This window comes from Chionomys nivalis, chromosome 22 (assembly GCF_950005125.1).
Source record: "Chionomys nivalis chromosome 22, mChiNiv1.1, whole genome shotgun sequence".
In the NCBI taxonomy this organism is placed as follows: domain Eukaryota; kingdom Metazoa; phylum Chordata; class Mammalia; order Rodentia; family Cricetidae; genus Chionomys; species Chionomys nivalis.
The window spans coordinates 47,014,955-47,035,271 of record NC_080107.1 but is presented as its reverse complement, the minus strand read 5'-3'; the positions used below and the strand labels follow the sequence as shown (position 1 = coordinate 47,035,271).

Sequence of the window (20,317 nt, the reverse complement as noted above, 5' to 3'; positions counted from 1 at the left end):
ATGCCACACTCTCTTTCCCAGAAAAGAGAATAAAACAATCTCTGTGCAGCCTAAATCAAGGATGCATTCCTCTAGACCAACTGACTTTCACATAATATAGTTTTATAATTACCTGAACTTAAGTTACACTGCAGGGAGAAAATCCAAAGAGAAGCAGGATGATATAGTTAGTGTTTCTGAGTAATCTTTCAGGGCAACTTAGATCTACTTATCTGCCCTTTTCATACAAGGATGGTTGCTTTTTTTTTTTTTTTTAATTCAGCAAATACCAAATTTCTTTTTTCTTAGCTACAGAGGTAACGGACACTTGCTACATATAATTACTCTAGAAAATAGAAATGTAGACACTAAGGAAAGTGGCCATCAGCCCCATGTTAAGCTTGACTCAATACTGAAATGCAATGTGGGTCATAGACACATGCTCAGTGCAGCCTTGTCCACAACTGTGAAATAGAAGCATCTGCATCGTCAGAAGTGCTGCTGAGATGCTGAGGCCATTAAAATGTCTAAGGTGAATCTGCCAGGAAGAGAGCAGGGTATTCACTCTAACAGGGCTGAAGAGTGGGGACACAGAAGCACACGGGAAATGTCTGTTCGTGTTACAAACAATATGGACTGGTGAGATGGCCCAGCGGGTAAAGGTACTTGCTGTCAAGACTGAAAGACAGAGCTGGATCCCTGGGACCCACATGGCGGAAGGAGAGTGACTTCTGCAGTTGTCCTGACACCCACATGAGCGCAGGTACGCATACCCTTCTTCTACAGAAATGCAACAATACTAAAAAACAAACAAAAGGTGGCACTTGTGAAGCTGAGGCAGGAAGATTGCTATAAGCTCATGGACAAGGCTAGCCTGAGCTACAGCATAGTGTACTATATATAGTGAGTTATAGGTTAGCCTGAGCTACCATGCAGGACTCTACCTCAAGTAAAAAGGAAAAAGTTTCTGCAAAGGCACGCAGGGTTTCAGCCTGAAAGAGAAAAGTTCTTCTCTAAGCCTAACCACCCTGCAGGTGAAGACAGCAGAGGAGAGCAAGCGGCTGTGCACCTATGCAAGCCACACTGCTGCCCGAGATGCTGCTTTAGAGGCCTTTGTCTCCTTGAGTCTTAATTTTAACTGGAACAAAGGGGTCTGCAACGAAGTCACTTAGAGAACTAAGATAAACGCTCTTCTGAAACTTTTCCAGAAATATCAACCAGAAAGAGACACATTTGTTTGAATTCTAAACGAATCAAGTCTTTGCTGAACCCATTAAACTTGTGTTGGTCTATGTCACAGTGGTTTGCTTGTGTAAGGAACACTCTGAGTGTCAGATCAGAAGGCTCTGGACGACAGAGAAGGAAGTGACTGGGTGACTGGTGGCCATTCTGAGAACAGCTGCCGTGGGATGTTCAGTCTCTAAAGGAACTGCTAAGCAAGGACGCAGAGTGGCGGGCAAGATGCAGAACCAGGTCAGCAAGGCTGATCAAATGGAAGTTGGGGTGCCCACGAGGTGGCAACAGGAGATCAACAGCAAACACAGAGAAAGCTCCAGTGACTGTGGAGAGCCAATGACATCCCAAGGGAACGTAATGCTTGACAGGGCCCTGGCCCTGTCAAGGACCAATGGCTCAACTCTTTCAGAAGGAAACAGCAAAGCTTTCTTTCCTGGTCTGAGTGTGAATGTTGACAGTGTGTGCAGAAAAATGCCCACTGAAGCCTTTTCCAGCACCCCTATTCACAGCCTGATAACTGTTCCCTACTGACACTGCTCCTACCAACACTAGCCAAACGAGCCTCCTTATTTAGCTGTATGTCTAAAACCCTACTTCCCTATTTATCTATATGTGATAACCCTGCCTCCATGTTCAACTACACAGAATAAGCATGCTGAGTTTTCAGGATGCTGTGGGTAGTCCATCTAATCCCTGCTTTTCTGTGAGCCTGTGTGTTTTGTGTGTTTGTCTTTTCTCATTCCCTTGTCAGCCTAGTCAGGCTGTTCCCTGGAGCCGTGCAAGTCTTGGCACTTAGGCAATGTTTACTATGGTGAAAATACTTCCAGCTTCTGTGAAAACTAACTTAATTACAAACACCTATGCTTAAGTTAACTGGCAAGTCTGTGAAGCTACAAAACCTTGTATTATTAGCTTACCCAATGAGATCTTACACTGTAACAAATCTGTTTTATTTTATATATCTTAATAGCTTTTGAAGAGTCATTGCAAGGGGGCTGGGAATGTAGCTCAGTTGGAAGAGTGCTTCCCAAGCATGCAGAAAGCCCTGCACTGTATAAAACCAGGAACGGTGGCACACCCAGAGAATCTTAGCACTGGGGAACCAGAGGTAAGATCATCGTAGGCTACAGAACTTTGTCATGCCTGAGCTATGAGACCCCCTAGTGGAGGAGAAAAGAATGAGAGGGAGGGCAAGGAAAGGGACTGCGAAAGGAAAGGAAAGAAAGAGTAATTTATAATCTGTAAGGGATGAGAATCTTTTCCCTTTAAGAAGAGGGAACAGTGATCAACTGTCTAATATGCTTCTAAGAATGACCATGCAGCGAGGCATGAAGACATTGCTATTGCTTCTTTTAGAAAAAGAACATTAAAGCTGGGCAGAGGTGGCACACACTTCTAATCCCAGCACTCAGGAGGCAGAGGCAGGCGGATCTCTGTGAGTTTGAGGCCAGTCTGGTCTACATGAGCTAGTTCCAGGACAGGCTCCAAAGCTACAGAGAAATCCTGTCTTGAAAAACCAAAAAGAAAAAAAAAAAAAAAAATCAAAAGGTTTCTCTATGTTGAGTCTAAAGTCTTTCAAATTCAACCCCAAATTTCAGAAATTCTTAAAGGGCTTATCAACAGCCTTGCAATTCCTCAAAGCCGAGGCCTTTGGAACACGGCATCTTGCGCGCCTGCTGCTGGCTCTGTGGTCTGCACAGAGAACTATCGGAGCATCTTTCAGCTTCATTCTCATCAACACACTTGCAGACTCACCTGCTGCTTTATCACCAGCGGACAACTGACCGGATGCTGCTGCGGGTCCCGATGGCTTGAAGGAATTTATCAGAGACCCCTGCACAGAACACAAGAAAAATGTTCACGTTAAACCGCTAACCATCGTTAATGGACATGTAAAATGGAACTGCAAACCATAAACTAAGCAAGCACAAAACTTGAGTTCAGCTTAATTACCCACAAAAAGGAAAGGAAAAAAACCAATGTTTGAGCCTGTGATGTCATACTGGAGACGCCTGTGCGGCACGAAGACGGCTTCTCAGCGCCTGGGACAGTGGCTGCCACAAAAGCGGCACTTGGATACTTGGTAGAGGAGTGAGTGGGCAAAGGAGGGACAGTCCTTGCAATTAGTGAACTCCAACAGAGCGAGCAGGAAGGCAGCACTTCCATCCTCACCTGTCACGGTGTGTGACTTAACTACACACCCTCCAGAAGAACAGAGGCAAAGGGAGGAACAGGGTGGTGCTGGGAACTCCCAATGGACAGCTATGAAAACACAGCCTCAAACTCTGGATTCAAGGGAATCTAAAGCTGCTGTCTCCAAGGCACATGTGAGAGAAACTAGAGCCGCAGGCGAAGACAACCCATACCCAGCACTGAAGGTGCAGTGGGAGAAGTCAAGGGCAGAGAACCGGCAGCTACTGACTGGGTGAGCCCCACTAAGTCACCTGACCTCAGCTGCCTCAAAAAGGACTTATCTAAACATCTGCTGTACAAGTCAGTTGCATGAAGTGAGATAATATTGTCAAACAAACAAACAACAAACTAAACACAAAACAAAAAATCCTGAGAACTACAACACCTCATCCGAAAGCATTTTATGAGCACAAGGTCTATGGTGAGCAGAAAGTCAGTGGTCCATGAAGACAGTATCAGGCCTTGACTTATTACTCTCGTTAACCATGTCAAGGCTGGCATGAATTATGGAAAAGAAGTAACAGCCTTTCTGAGATTCACATTCACTGAAATGAAGTCAAGTCATAAAATGATCTTCGGCTACAGAGACAGTGCGCATGACTGCTAAGGGACACATCAGTCAGATACCTGCTTAGCTTGGCTGGCGGCCACCGGGGCTAACACTGCATGCGGTGTTTTGGCTGTTGAGTGTGGCACGGAAGAACTGAAAGACACAGAAAGCATTTGCTCAGAGACAGGACTGGGGACAAACATGTTCATCCTCGAGCCAGGTCCCTGTTCAACAGATGAAAACACTTTAAGCAGAATACAGACATCTGAGACCCCGACCAAACTCAATTTGTTAAAGAAATAATTCGTTTTTAAAATGAAATCTGGTTTTCAATTATATAAAATTCATTTCATTTAAAGTGAAATCTGGTTTTCAATCACATAAAATTCAAAACAATGCTCTTGTTAGCTTTCTCCTTTCTACAATTCCACGAAACAATTTGCGATCATTTCCCAACAGAGGCTGTTCTTACTGGGGCAACTGGCACTCTTCGTCCTGCTTCCCTAGTTTTAGACCATGTGGGGAAGTTCCGATTCTCTTTTTCAAAGTCTGAGAAAAGATGTTCAACAGACTCTGTGGGGCACAAAAGACCAGTCGCACACACAAAGGTGCTGCCAGAGACTGGGTGCTTGCAGAGCCGGAGGCAGATTCCACAGCACTGCTGCTCCACTTCCACCATGCAACGTGGCTACTCCATGAACACCTCTCTCCAGCCCTAAACACCGTACTCAGGGACCACTGCTTCACTCCCAGCTAGTGAGAGCATATGAAGAACCCACATAGCAGTGCAATCACAGACGGAAGTCCTCAGCATTTAGGGGAAGCTTTTCAATGTCATTGTCCTCAACCTAAAGCTACTTAACTGGAATGTATAGTAGCAGTTTTGCAGTTGTGGGATCTGTTTTCTAGAACACTTTTCAGATTTGAGGGAAGAGTAGTAACTTTCCATCAAAAATTAATGTGATACCATGTGGTGGCACACATATTTAATCCCAGCACTTGGGGGCAGAAGCAGAAGGACCCCTAAATTCAAGGCCAGTCTGGACTACAGAGAGAGTTCCGGGACACAGAAACCTTATCTGGGGGAGAAAAAAAGAAAAAGGAATTTAAAAAGGGAAGATAAGATTACACCTCATCAATGAACATCAGCAAATAGCTTAGTCTTTACAGTCCGCCTGGATTCTCTCTGGGAGTAACAGAGACGCTTCCCTGACTTGATTAGACCGGCGAAGAAAAACAGACTCATTTTCAATGAAACAGAACCCCCATGATGATTCTGTCAGAACAAACAGTGTCCGAGACATTCCACACACAGGTCCTCAGGTGCCGTGCATACCCGCGGCTCTGCTCGTCCCCAAAAGAGAGAAGCACTGTGCTGGGGAGACTGCTGGGCCCCAAGATCCCCGGGTGGATTCAGTCCACACGCTGACAGAAACAGCTTGAACTCAGGGACCCACAAGGGAAATGAACCTCTCTTATGTGAAAATAGAAATGAAGATTGAAAACAGCAAGTTATCCAAATCCTGGAAAATATTATACCCAAAATTCAGCGACAACACGATGGCACATTGAATCATGGCAGCCTAGTTGCATGCAGTTACTGTCCTGTTCACGTGTGGTTATGATGCAAGTCTCCCGGGCATCCCGAGTCCCCAGACACAGAGCCAGGAGGCAGAGCACACTATGCCATGTGACAGCTCTGTAGAGAAATGCTGTTTGGCACAAGTAGACAACAAACCTACCCATAAGCCAGCTTCAAGAAATCTCTACCACAACAAAGGGTTACAGCAAAGAACAGTACACTCTCCAACGAATACACTCAAAGGATGTGTACCAACAAAGGCCAAGTGAAAGATGGCAGCACCTAGAATATTCATGAGAATACGTGGGAGACCCAGGTTCAGAATTAACATACTCTGCTTTCCAGCAAGAGAACCCTGAAATAGATCTGACATCACTTGTACACTCTGTTCTCAAAAGAAAAAACCGGGATAGAGAGGCTACCAGCACAAGCAGTTCACGGTCACCCACAACCAATCCCTGGCAATACAGTGCCTTCTTCTGGCCTATACTGGCACCAGGCATACACATGACGTACACATATAACATGCATGCAAAAACACACACATACACCCGATCTAAAAGGGGAAGCACTATCACAGGACCACAGCAGAAATCAAAACAGTGAGAACCAGAGTTGTTGTGAGGCACACCAAGTTTTGCAGGCCCTTTCTTAGTGGTAAGTATTCTGTCCACTGCCGGGAAAGGGTCAAAAATAACTCAATTCTTCATGGGGCTGGAGAGATGGCTCAACGGTTAAGAGCACTGGCTGTTCTTTCAGAGGATCCGGGTTCAATTCCCAGAACCCACATGGCAGCTCACAACTGTCTGTAACTCCAGTTCCCTGGGATCGGACATCTTCATGCCCATACACATAAAGTTAAATTTAAAAAAAGAATCATTCTTTCACCCATTTTAACAGCTTAAATGGCCTAAAACAGAAACACATGTCTTCTTTTAGAGAATTTTTAATTATTAGCATATCTTTTAATAAAGACTCATATTTGATGGGGCAGAACCAAACTACATACTAGTGAATTATGTAATGAATACTGAAATCTCTGGCATCCATTCGCAAATGAAGCAAGTAAGCAGAGAGGACATCCTATCCAAAAAATAAGAAATGACAACGAACCTAGAGGGAAAGAGAGACTAATAAAAATGTTACTTTGTATATTTATTGGGCTTTTTAGAAGCAGGGTTTCTCTGTTTAGCCCTGGCTGTCCTAGAACTCATTCAGTAGACCAGGCTGGCCTCAAATTCTGAGATTGGCCTGCCTCTGCCTCCAAGGGCTGGGATTAAGTGTGAACCACCATGCCTGGCTACTCTCAATCTGTGGGTCATGACTTTGCAGGTTGAATGAAGCTTTCACAGGGGTCGCCTACCCCCATCAGAAAATATTTACATTATGATTTATGACAGTAATAAAATTACAGTTATAAAGTAGCAAGAAAATTAATTTTATGGCTGGGGTCACCACAACACGAGGAACTGTATTAAGGGGGGTCACAGCATTAGGAAGGTTCTGAAACCTGCCCATGGAGACACACCTATCAGCTAATGTCCTGAAGAAAAAGCACTGTCCAAACAAAAGTCTCTTTAAGGGAACTGCAGTTTCTTCTGAGACAGAGACAAGGGAAATCTCTGTGAGCTCAAGACTAGTTAGGGCCACGGTGAGACCCTGTCTCAAAAACCAAACAGATTTTCAAGAGTAAATAAGGAATACATTTGTAACCCCTTTACAACGCACCACAGGGTGTGAGATGGGCAGAAACAGGAGGAGGAGAAAAGGAGCTCTGTGCTAAGTCTGCGCTAAAGGCGATCACCTGACAGACTACCTGAGGGAGACTGTATTCTCTACAGCCGACCAAAAAGACTAACCAGTACACAAATACTCCAGTGAAGAATGTGAGAGGCAGGCTCCAAAACCACAGAGAAACCCTGTCTCAGAAAAAACCAAAAAAAAAAAAAGAAAAGAAAAAGAGTTGCCATAAACAAGTCTGCGCTAAAGGCGATCACCTGACAGACTACCTGAGGGAGACTGTATTCTCTACAGCCGACCAAAAAGACTAACCAGTACACAAATACTCCAGTGAAGAATGTGAGAGACTATTAGGAGTTGCCATAAACAAGTCTTTCTTTGCTGTGAATTTAGAAAAAGAGAAGCTTCGAAACCAGTAATCTCAAATCAAGTCAGGAAATCACAAGAACAAATATAAACCAGGTCTGAGTGCAGACGGGAGCAGCACTGTAGTTCAAGCTAAGTCTATGCCACACAAGGTGAGAGTCTGTCTCAAAAGAAACCAATCAATGCAGAAGACTGACCCAGCCATTTATTTCCGTGAACAAAGACAACAGGAGTGTCAGAAATTCAGGGTTCAGCAACATTCTGAGTTCAAGGTCAACTTAGGCTATGAGAGAGGGGAGCACAGGGACGGGGACGGGGACACGGACAGAGGGATGGACGGATGGGTGTTATCCTGACACACTAAAAAAAGGTAAACTGCAGATTACTATTTTTTAAAATTTTTAGAAGATTATTTTTATTTATATGTATGTATCTGTGTGGGTACCCTCTGAGGTCAGAAGAGGCTGTCAGATCACAAGCAGTTGTGAGCTATCTCTCCAGCCCCTAGATTAATATTATTCATTAAGATAGATGCAGGAATTCTTTTTTTTTTTTTTTTTTTTTTTTTTTGGTTTTTCGAGACAGGGTTTCTCTGTGGTTTTGGAGCCTGTCCTGGAACTAGCTCTTGTACACCAGGCTGGTCTCGAACTCACAGAGATCCGCCTGCCTCTGCCTCCCAAGTGCTGAGATTAAAGGCGTGCGCCAAAATGTCAGCAAACCGATTAGAATCATGTACTTAAAGGGCGATCGGTCAAATATTCAAAGACTAACCAATGGTGCGGGAATAAGCAGAGTGAAGTGGGCCATACCTCATACCATTACAGAAGTACACTCAAAAAGGGTTTGAAATCTAAAACATATATGCTAAACCTTAAGACCCTCAAAGGATTGGATGTGTCACTGACATGCAGGGACACTGAGCTGGGGCTGCAACGAGCACTTGGTACTGGGTCACGGAACAGTCACGGCCAGTACAGCGGTAGGAGGACTGACCATTGCTGCTGCTAGGAAGTACACAGAACCTAAAATGGAAACAGTTTCCTAAAGCCTACCAAAATCTGTCTTCAGTGGTGGGCTCTACAGAGGAAGGTGTGAACCCAAAATGACAAAACAGGAGGCAGTATTAAAACTAGGTGCAAGCCTGGGTGCTTCCCCTAAAGGGAAGATTAGAGACGGTCACTGATGAATTAGGCTCTTAAAGCACTCAGGCAAGGGGGCGATGACCTCCTTATGTGGCAGCCCAAATCAGTGATGTGAAGACTTACTACAAGGGGAAGGAAGGAAGGAAGGAAGGAAGGAAGGAAGGAAGGAAGGAAGGAAGGAAGGAAGGAAGGAAGGAAGGAAGGAAGGAAGGAAGGAAGGAAGGAGAAGAAGAAAGCAGCATAAGACCTGGAGCTGTGGCTGATTTAGTCTTACATGCACAAGGCCCTGGGCTCAGTCCCAGCACAGAGTAATAATCCCAGGACCAAGGTCATCCATGGCTACAAGGCAAATTTTAGGACAACTTGAGCTGTGGCAGATAGGGTGGTGGTGGGGAACAAACAACAAACAAAAAGAATTTAAAACAATGATGGGTCTGGTGTGTTTTGGCTAATAACAAATAAATAAAAATCCTATCACTTGCTGGGTTGTGGTAGTGCATGCCTTTAATCCTAGCACTTGGGGAGAAGAGGCAGGAGGATCCCTCTGAGTTCCAGGCTAGCCTGGTCCATTGATGAAGGTGCAGTGCACGATAGCCAAGGCTACACAAAGAAACTCTGCTAGAAAAATCAAAAACAAACGAACAAAAAATCCTACCAACTGTTGGTACCCGTCTCACTCCACTTCCTGCCAAGACTCTAGCTATTCTGGCCTTTCAACTGTGACCCGAATATGCTCTGCCCTTGCCAAGGTTGATTTTCACACACTGAGCATGAATTCTCACTGTCTGCTCTGCCTAGCACCTTCTGGACATTCTTCAAAATGTGGCTACAATATCTTCTTTCTTAACTCTTCCCCAAGCCCAAATCTGCCTGAGCGTCTTGCTTTGTGCCTTCCTAGCACCTGGAACCTCTCTCGCACCCAACACATGACACAGAAACAAAACTATATAGTTGGTTGTTTGGTGACCTCCTTGCTGAGAGATAAACGCCTTCTTTACTGCCTCCTGCCCTAACCCCTGGTAGGGCAGCCACACTCGCAACAGATGCTCTGCAGGAAGCTGCAGAAGCAAGTGACTAACACTACAGAGTGTGAACAGCTACGGAGTGCTTCAGCTAAATACAGACGGAAGAACAGCCTTACTACTATACAATATAGCGGGGGCAGATCACTGGAGAGCAGGTAAGCGCAACATTAATATACTTCAGAGACAGCTTCTTACAAGATCCTGAAAATCAGTCATTTCACTATCAACTTCCCCCAGGGGGAAGGTGGTAAATATTATTTTCAATTTAAGAGCTGCTTTTAAGGTTAGCAAATATTGGACAGGTAATAGCCTATTTAAAAGGGCCAGCGAGAAGTCAAGCCTGCTGACCTGGGTTTGACCAATGGAAGCCACAGGATGGAAGGAGAACCAGCTCCCACAAGTTGTCTTCTGACACACAGGAACATGAACCTAACTGAAAACCATTTGAAAGCTAAAAATGAAAATAAAAGTATGTTTTAGGCACTGGGTATACAACTTCAGTAACTGTATCAGAGTTCAGCTCCAATGGCCTCGCATTAAGAACAACTATTGCTCCAGCACCCATGCAGGGTGGCTCACAATTCCGGGAGGGGTCTGACACTCTCTCTGGTCTCCAGACTCCTGCATTAACATAGTGCACATCAACTCATACAGGCACACACAAAAAGACAGAAATAAAGAACAGATCTTTAAAATCCTCCAACACTGTGGTATTTTGTTGGAGGAGAGCAGAGCTAGACCCAGCCATCAGGAAGCAGGAGCAGGAGCTAGGAAAGGGAGACGAGCTGAGCGCTGGCAAAGGCGCTTCTCTTCCTCGGTTAGTGAAGTATCAGCCCACACTGTTTCCGCACGCCGTGTTTAACACAGCACTCTGCCTTCCAGTGGATTCCTGCCTTCTCTAGATGGGAATCTGCTGTAGTTCCCACACTCCAGGGCACAGTTCTCACAAATACCAGCCTTGAGTCATTCCAAGACAGCAAAGAAGGCAAATTTGGTCCTGGCTATTGCTTTGACCCTGAAATAATTATAACTCTTTACAGCAGGCAGTCTTGGTAAATAGACCAATATGCAAACAACTGAAGTTCAGTAGACATCGAGGCAAGGCCACTCCAAATGAAAATGGAGCCTTGGGCAGCTAGGTTTGTTCCACAGTGGCAACAGAGGGCAGGAGCGTGGTCTAAAAAAACAGGGCCTGTAGTCGCTCCCCTTGCCACTGACTAGCCATGGGCACCAGACACTAGATCATCTAAGGACACTGGTCCCTGGTAATTCTCCACTCAAGACAAAGGATTTCCAGAGAGCATAGGGAGGCTAGTTGCTCTAGAGGGAATGTGACTCCAAACAGTGCAGTGAGTAGAGGATAAGTGGTGTGCACCACACATGCACGCACGCACTGCTGGGGCATAGGGTTGGCTGGCACCACATACCCTGAGCCCTGGAGAAGACTAAAGCCAAGTAAGCTCTGGCAAGGATCTTGCCTAAGCAGTATGGAGGAGAAGCAGAAGGTCTGCAGGCACAGAGTTGTTTGCTTCTCAAATCCTGTTCCTTCTTAAGAAGGCAAGTTTAATTTAAAAAATTCAAATGAGGGAAGAGAGGAAGTCAGGGAGGATACTGTCAATCTCTACATCACCATCATCACACAGTGCTCACTAGGACTTAAAATGTCAATTTTGGAACCCTGAGAACATTAAAACAAATGGATATGTCAAACTTCACACCTGACTTATAGCTTAGTGTATGCCCATGCAACTTTGCCCCCAACAAAGTATTCATAGGTCACAGGCTGTGAGCTGCAGCTGATACATGGCAATGTGGAAGGACAGCACGCTGTGGGATGAACACACAGAAGAGTCGTGACGTACCCCATGGCCACAGAAGGGGCTGAAGGATTATTCTTCAGTTCCTGTACATTTACCACTTGAGGGACATTCTTCAAAGTTGACTCGGTCAGAGTGCTCACAGCTATATAAACAGGGAAGAAAGAGAACCACATTAATTCCTGTAAAGGATAAAAAAGCCTATCTCTGAAGAAATAGCAACCTTCTATGAAGGCAATCTACTCAGTAGTGCGGTCAATAGAACACCTGGCTGACTCGAATTACCAAAGGCCAAGGAATGGACGTCAATGCCACCTAATAAAACATACCGGCATAGAGGGACAATTCCCTGGCCAGTTTTCTGCAGCAAAACCCAGGTATCTGCCACACTGATGGCTCATCTTGACAGGGATGGCAACATGAAGAGATTAACAGCCTTCAGTTCAGGGCTACTGAAAGCCTAAATGTACTTTAAAGAGCTATCTTGATTTATTTTAGGTATTTTAAGAAGGTTATATTTAATCACGGCACTTGGGAGGCAGATCTCTGTGAGGTCGAGACCAGCCTTATCTACAGAACGAGTTCTAGGCAGGCTCCAGTGCTACATAGAGAAATATTTAAACTTGATTTATTGCTGTTTAGCGATTTTCTTTTTAAAAAAAATTACTTATTTTTATTATATGCTCACTGGTATTTTGCCTGTATGTATGTATGTTCGTGTGAAGGTGTCAGATCTTGGAGTTACAGACAGTTGTGAGCTGCCACGTGGGTGCTGAGAATTCAAACTGGGTCCTTTGGAAAAGCAGTCATGGCTCAACTGCTGAGCCATCTCTCCAGCCCTGCTTTACTTTTTTGAGACAGGGTTTCACTCTGTCCATGCAGATCACATTCACTATACAGCCCACACTGGCACTCCTCACTCTGGGACTAGGCAACCTTTCTTTGTGGGGGGCTTTGTAGTTTTGTATTTTAAGATTCTTCCTTACTATCTTCAGGCAGCACTTGTGCCAACTGTATGTGCCAACTGTATGGAACAGCCTCTTACTGAGAACCAAAGGCTAGCCAAGCTGACAAGAGTGACAACTAGCCCTGAGTCCAGCCCTAGACTGTTAAATCCCAACAAAAGCTCTAACTGGAGACCAGTGACGACATCAGCACATCACAGCACATCTGTGAAGGCCGAGCTCTGGTACGTGTGGCTTGGCTAACTCTCTGCTGACTCTCTCCCACTAGAATACAAGTAAGTACACTACAGCCACCCTCCCAGTGGCTGTGATCCTTAAAATATTGTTCAGGTTAGGGCTAAAGTAGAGAACACCAATCAAAAGTAGGACTTATCAGCATCAAAACCCATCAACTTCCCACAAAATTAAGCGTGTCACGTTCCCTTCAGAGCAAACAACTTGAGCTCTCCTCACAGGTGTCAAGGCCACCCAGTTATCCTTCTATTCTGAGGAGCAGCCATCTCCCATCCAAGGCCCACACCTGTTACCTGGACCGCTCAGTTACTTTCCTAGAACAGTGCTGCAGTCTTTACCTGGCGCCTGATTTGCCATCTGCCGTCTCAGGGCTGCAGCAGCAGCTGCCTGGGGCGCTGCAACGGTGTGGGAAGGACCTGGTGCACCATGCTTAACCGTTTTGGTTGCCAGCATTGTGCTGTCAGCTCCTTGAGGAATAACTTTGCTGGCTGATGTAGAGACTGAGGGGAAAAGAAAATTTATCAGAAAAATGTTGTCAGCGAAGGGAACACAGAAAAGTTAAAATGGTAAAATTCTGTTAGGCTGTACGGAAAATGCTAAAATTAAAAATTCTTAAAAAAAATAATAAAAAAAAATTCTTAAGCACAAGAGAGTATTTAGAACAATACAGAGCTTGGTTTCCTGTAAAGTCACCATGACACAAAGCTCTGACGCAGCCCTGCAGCAGTGAGCCCATGAGACAGATGGCCTCAGGGAGTGACCACAACATGGACACGTAGCTCATGGTCACAGTTTTAACCGCTGACTTACTTGGGGAGCTCATCGCAGCAGGTGAGGAGCTATGGATCAGGTGAGGCTTAGCAAAAGGCACCGCCTGGGGCAGCAGACTGGGCTGTATAGAAGGTGTGCGGACCACAGGGGCATGCCGATGGATCTGGACCACAGCCTCCTCCTCTTTGCAAGGTGACCGGACATCTTCTCTCTCCAGAGGCTGAGAGATGGATGATGTGGAGCTGACTTCATCTAAGTCTTCATAGTACCTCTGAGACAGGAAGGCTGACCGAGACAGGCTGGCTGCAGAAGCCCCACCCCACAAAGAACATGAGACAAAGCAAACCCAAAAGTTGTCATTTCACTGCCAAGAAAGACACACTCAACTTGTAAAGAAGATGTTTTGCGGGGCTGGAGAGATGGCTCAGCGGTTAAGAGCACTGCTTGCTCTTCCAAAGGCCCTGAGTTCAATTCCCAGCAACCACATGGTGGCTCACAACCATCTGTAAGGAGGTCTGATGCCCTCTTCTGACCTGCAGACATGCACACAGACAGAATATTGTATACATAATAAATATTTAAAAAAAAAAAAAAAAAGAAGATGTTTTGCGGTCTTTGTAAGCTAAGCTGCTAAGTCAGGGACAGCTTGTCAGACAAAAGACCAAAAAAGAAATCAACGCTGGTGGAAAAGCAAGAGACTAAGCTCTCACAGCAGGAAAACGGTGTCACCGCTGCTTCCCAACAGTAACCTCAGAACACCCGCAACAGGCTGTCGGAGTGGGAATGGCCGCAGTCTGAGTGTCTCAAACACACTGAAATGAGCCTGGTGATTTCAACTTGGAACTTAACCGTGGTCTTCTCTGCTCTTCCTTCTTTATACTGTCAGTCTTATGCCAACGTCTACCTTGAACTTCTGAATGCGTGCTATCACTTATCACTGTGCACTGGAAAAACAAAACACTTAGCCCCATTCCTTCCCAAGGTATTCAAAGCAGCATTCTTCCGCCCTTGCTTGTCTGTCCCGTAGGCAGATCATGCTACAAGATCTTAATGTCTCAGCATACGTGTTACACAACAGATGCAAGTAGAAACTGGGGCCACATGCCGGGGCGCTGCTGCCCACTAGCCACTGGGGCTATTTAAGGTAGTTAAGTACAGCTGTGTTTGGTGGCGCACGCCTTTAATTCTAGCACTTGGGAGGTAGAGGCAGGTGTGTCTCTGTGAGATCAAGGACAATTTGGCCTACATAGTTCTAGGTCAGCCAGAACGATGTAGACTCAGTCTCAAGTAAATATATAATTAATTAAGTGTTAAAAAAAAAAAAAAAAACAGAAAATTCTATTTCTCAGATGCACATTTCAAGGTTACATTTTTAAGGTCTCAATGGGCAACAGACTCTACAAGCTGGCTCATGCTGCCATCAAGAGTGCTGTGGAGGCCACTCACAAACTCCATCTAAGCATATGGTGTCAACGACCTGGTATTTTTTAATGTCAAAAACTTATTTCTGACCAGAAGTTGTCCAGTGGGGCTCCGGGGAAGCCAACTGAATTAATTTATCCGTGAAACACGGCAGAGCTATTATTTTCATGGTCTTTGTTACATTTAACAGTGTTACCTGTCAGGATAGACATTTATATAATCAAAAGTGACCAAGAAATTAAAGCTTATTCTTAAATTCTGAGGAACACCAACAGAGGGACAAGTACCTCATCCTGCAGCTCCAAGGAACTGTGACCTCAAAGTGCTTGGAAGTGTATCTTCACCACAGTTCCCACAGAGCACCAGCCAAGGCCGTGAGGAGCCGGCTGAGTCAGTGCTCTTAACTGCTGAGTCATCACTCCAGCCCCCATGTTGTTTCTTAACGTCAGCAGAGGTTAGACATTCTTTTTGTGTATTTTTTTGTGTATTACATTACAATTTAAAAAAGTTTTTAAAAATTCTAAGTAGCTGGGCAGTGGTAGTGCACATCTTTAATTTCAGCACTTGGATCAGAGAGTCTGAGGCCAGCCTGGTCTACAAAGCTAGTTCTAGGACAGCCAGGGCTACACAGAGAAACCCTATCTCAAAAAACAAAACAAAACAAAAAAGTTTATGTAAACTGTGGGTGGTGGCAATGCCTGGAACCCTAGCATTCAGGAGGGAGAGACGCGTTCATTCACTCTTCATAAGGAACACTGTTCAGACTGCCATCCTCCACTGCAGAGTTGAAAGCCAGTCTGGACTGCATGAGACCCTATGTCTAAAACAAAGCCCCCATGTCCCTGAGTTATCCTCCCTAGCATGCGTGTTGTTACTGTACAAGTATACAGCGCAGCTGCAGTAATGTTTATGCTCTTTCATCACGCTTGCTACCTTATTTATCACTATCTAGAACATTTGCTAAACAGTTACATAAACCTCACATCTAACGGGACTAGCAAGGCTGGCTACACATGTGATTCTTTCTCATACAAGGTGCACTGCAGTCAGCATCAGCCACATGTGCAGAGCACAAAGAGAAAAAAGTTGCCAAGAAGTTTGATTATGGTGATGCTAGCTACAGGTAACAGGCATTGGTGCCTGTCCTGGATGTTTTTGTTTTTTGTTTTTTTCTTCTTCTGTCAACTTGACATAAGCAAGAAATCTAAGAGAAGGACTCTCAATTGTGAAAATTGAGAAAGGATTGGCCCATAGGCAAGTCTGTGGGACATTTGCTTGGTGGATGATGGATGTAGGAGGGCCCAACTGACTGCTGCCACCCACCTGCTGACAGTACTGAGTGCTCTAAGAACAAGGCATGAGGAGCAAGCCAGGCAGCACCAACCCTCCATGGCCTCTGCATCAGTTCCTGCCTCCAGAGTCCTACCTTGAGTCCCTGTCCTGACTTCCCCACATGATAGACCACAAGATGACACAAGATGAACTAAACCCTTTCCTAAGTTGATTTTGGTTGTGGTGCTTTTTTCCATAGAAATATAAATTCTAACTAAGACAGTACCATAGACCCAGAAGGTACACGTGGAATAATTTGGCAAAATCTTAGAATGTGAGGAGCTGCAACAAAAACGGTGGCCTAATGGAGCTAGGGAGAGGGACCAGTGGCCAACAGCACATGCTGTGTAAACATGAGGTCCTAAATTAAAATCCCCTGCACCTCTCTAAAAAGCAGGCATGGCTGTGGGGACCTAAAACCCTGTCACTAGAAGGGAGGCAAAGACAGAAGGATCAGTGGAGTTGCCTAACTCCAGTTCAGAGACCGCCATCTCAAGGGAGTGAGACAGAGTGACAGAGAAGAACACCGACAACCTCTGACTGCGCTCGTGCGGCATCCTCATGAGTGAATGATGTGTGCTTACATTTTTCTTCCCCACAAAAAATAGCCTGAGCACATGTGGCCAAGAAAAAGTGTCTGGTGGAATCTTCTGTAGGCAGCTCCAAGGTGGGTGTGGTGGCTCACGCCTTTTAATTCCAGCACTAGGAGGCAGAGGCAGGTGGATCTCTGTGAGTTTGAGGCCAGCCTGGGCTGTTATATAAAAAAACTGTATCTAAGGGGGTGGGGATGGGGGAGAAACAGCAGCTCCAAAAGAAAGGGCTGAAACACACAGATTGGAGAACACACTGTGCTGGAGGCCATACACAGTGCTCAAAATCACCATGGCAACGGCACAGTGGAATCTCAGCTTTGGAAAACGAAATAACAATTTGAGTTTCAGGCTAGTCTAAGCTACATGAGACCCTATTTTTAAAAAAGAAAAAAAGAAGGAGGAGAAGAAGAAGAAGGAGGAGGAGGAAGAAGGAAGAAGAAAAAAGAAAGAAGGAGAAGGAAAGAAAAGAAAAAAAGAAAAAGGAAAAAAATTAAGGGATAGGATGTAGTTCCACGGTTTTAGTAGAGATCCCTGGCATGTGCTAGATTCAAAAAAATTAAGGAATTTTAGATAAAAAATTAAAAGTACCCTTCATCTCTTATATTGTTGCTTTTCAGCAAATTTTTAAAAATCTATTATTTATTTACTGTGGTGTGTGTGTGAGAGAGAGAGTCACAATGTGCATGCAGAGGTCAGTTTTCTCCTGTCTCTGTGAGAGTCCTAGAGACTGAACTCAGGTCTCCAGGCCTGGCAGAAATCATAAGCCTTTACTCACTGGTCCTCTTCCCAGTCCCTTAGCAAGTATTTAAATCATTACTGCCTACCCTATACGTTTTCCTGAAGACGTTTCTCAAGGGTAATGTTCCTAAAATCCTATATAAGGTTTGAGGTGAGGCTCCAACTCAGCCCACCCCATATCATTCCGAATCATCACCTAGGGACTGCCGATATCAAAGCCCAAAGAATCACCTTGAGTTGTTTTATCCAAAATATCTGAACTGCTTCTTATTCCAGTATTAAATCTGACAGTCGATTCTGGGAACATTTTCCTGATCTTCTATTCAGCCTGCCCTAGCACCCCACAGCTAACCCTGAAAGCTCCAGGACCCGTTCTCCTTACCTGGAGCAGTGGACCTCACTGGTGGGGTCTTCCTTTTGGCCAAGAAGTTCCTCAGTTGGGCCTGTTTCGCAGGGGACAGTTTAGCTGTAAGAAATTCATCAACCCATAAATGCTAAGACTTAGCTTTAAAAGCCAGGTTAGATCGCAGACTAAGCTGGGAGGCTGGAAGGGAGCATTTACCTGGCACTCTGGCAGAGGGCTTGGTGTGAGATTCAATGGTAGTTTTTAGGAGGCTTTCAAGATCACTGTCAAAACTGAAACAGGGCAGTGTTACACCCAAACTAAGCACAAGAAGCTGAGACTATGTGGTATACACTCTTCTCAGTATCTAACCCAAGAGATTAGAGAACATTCACTAGAGAAACAGCTGCCCAGCAATACACAGGAGGAAAGCTAACAACCCCAGGACCACATTCTCCCACACTGAGCCTAATACTGGTGTCTTAGCAAAAATTCCATAGGCCTAAAGCAGAAACACAGCACTGTCAGGGTAAGTTTGGGACAAACTGGCTAGCTGCAAGGATCCACACAGCTCCACACTACAGCAGAGCAGCAAACCTGGACTTCTGAAGGGAGTGAGAAATAAAACCCTATTAGCTATTGGCCATAAAAGTGCCTCAGTGTTACTATGTAATCCGCTGTGGCCTGTTGAGCACTTCATGAATTTCCAACTTAAGCCTACACACCCTGGAGGCAGGCACTGTCACCCCTACTTTCACGCAAAGAAATCAGAGGTCAAAGGGGCTGTAGAACCCAACCAGGACCACGGCCAACAGACTGCAACTGTTTCCAACGCACGCCTCACACGCTCGTGTGCCCTCTATGCAGCTCGCCCGGCACACCTGTGAGTGCTGCTCTGTGTTGAAAGCGTTGAGGGCAGGTTCCATGGAGATGTGTGGTTATAGAGACGGAGCTGCTGCAGACTGTCCACCAGGTGATTCAACCTCTTCCTCTGTTGGTTGATGATTTCCCGGTTGTTGGCTAGTGTGTTGAAAAGCGTCTCTCGTTCTGGCACAAGCAGGCGCCTGGTGGCAATAAGGAAAAGAATTAGATACAAATGGCTCCCTTCTATACCACAACACACGAGCCTACAATTCTAACAGGGAAAATAATAAAATGGAGAACAAACAGTAGACAAGAAACATTAAGAAAAGGGCACAAAAATCTCATGAGGGAGGGAATGAGGGGGCCATAGCAGGACGTAGTACAAACTGGGCAAAGCTGGAGGTACGGGGAAAGAACACAGCAGGGAAACAGAAACCAACAACACGGGCAACCCCTGCAGCTGTCCATTTGGACCCGAGGTTTTCTGTACATAAATTACACTCAATAAGGAAATAAAGCAGGTTCCCTGCAAGTGTGTGGGAGCCAGCTGTCGTTTAGACTTGATGGAGACAGTACAGGTACTGGCAGCTGAGAGATCATTTTCCCCAGAGGATGAAACGGATGGTTACTGCTGGGTGGCAGGTCTAAGGTCAGAGAGACACAGGTCTAGATTCTTTAAGCATTAGTAAAAATGTTTCTACTAACTTGAAGAAAAAATAAATGGTGGTCCTGGTTTCTTTGCTATTGCCTGTCTGCCTCTCTGTCTACCACCACATAACTGACTACAAAATGAAAGCTACTGATGCACAATAGAAACTTCCAGCTGGTATCAGTTCCTTTTCTCAGAACCACTAAGAAGAACAAGGCAGCCAAGTGAGTGATGGAACACAATTTTCCAGGACTTTCTAGTTGGTATAAGGTAAGATTTAGAGAAGGGCTGAAAACAGAGACATGCCAAGAAATAGAAACCATGGCCAGAACCTGAACTCTGCAGAAAGGCAACTGAGCAGTGCAGTAAGTAGGCACCACACGGGTAAAGAGAGCTGGCTTCTGTTGGGGTGTGCAGTTCTGGAAAGCCTACTTTTGCTGTGGTTTGATGTTTGTCCTAGAATTCAGACCTTCACCTGCCTCTGCTTGCTGAGTGCTCTTAACCTCTGAGCCATCTCTCCAGCCCCCTTGCCAAATCCTTTAACTAGTCACACTAATTAGAATGCTTTTCCTCAAAGGCACGTGTGTTTGTGTGTGTCAGGGCCAGAATGTATTTATGAGCGCCATGGACACAGAGAGCTTGTGAAAGGAAGAAGGAGGTCAGACTCCCTGAAACTGGAGTTATAGGCTGCTATACGGTACCCAGTGTAGGTGCTGGAAACTGAACTCAGGTCCTCCAGAGGAGCAGCCAGCACTCCTAGTCACTGCGCCATCCTC

At 45.2% G+C, this 20,317-nt stretch overlaps 1 protein-coding gene across 2 annotated transcripts in view; it reads right to left on the bottom strand.

The window, feature by feature from the left end:
• Nup214 (nucleoporin 214) overlaps positions 1-20,317 on the bottom strand; it is an 80,828-nt gene that overhangs the window by 28,016 nt on the left and 32,495 nt on the right. For both annotated transcript variants that reach the window (XM_057755086.1, XM_057755087.1), the window contains exons 19-26: positions 18,910-19,092; positions 18,248-18,321; positions 18,068-18,151; positions 13,640-13,903; positions 13,168-13,329; positions 11,676-11,775; positions 4,036-4,111; positions 2,971-3,049 (exon numbers count right to left, since the gene is read on the bottom strand). In XM_057755086.1, the coding sequence (XP_057611069.1) occupies positions 2,971-3,049; positions 4,036-4,111; positions 11,676-11,775; positions 13,168-13,329; positions 13,640-13,903; positions 18,068-18,151; positions 18,248-18,321; positions 18,910-19,092 (1,022 nt within the window). The remainder of the gene's footprint in view (positions 1-2,970; positions 3,050-4,035; positions 4,112-11,675; positions 11,776-13,167; positions 13,330-13,639; positions 13,904-18,067; positions 18,152-18,247; positions 18,322-18,909; positions 19,093-20,317) is intronic.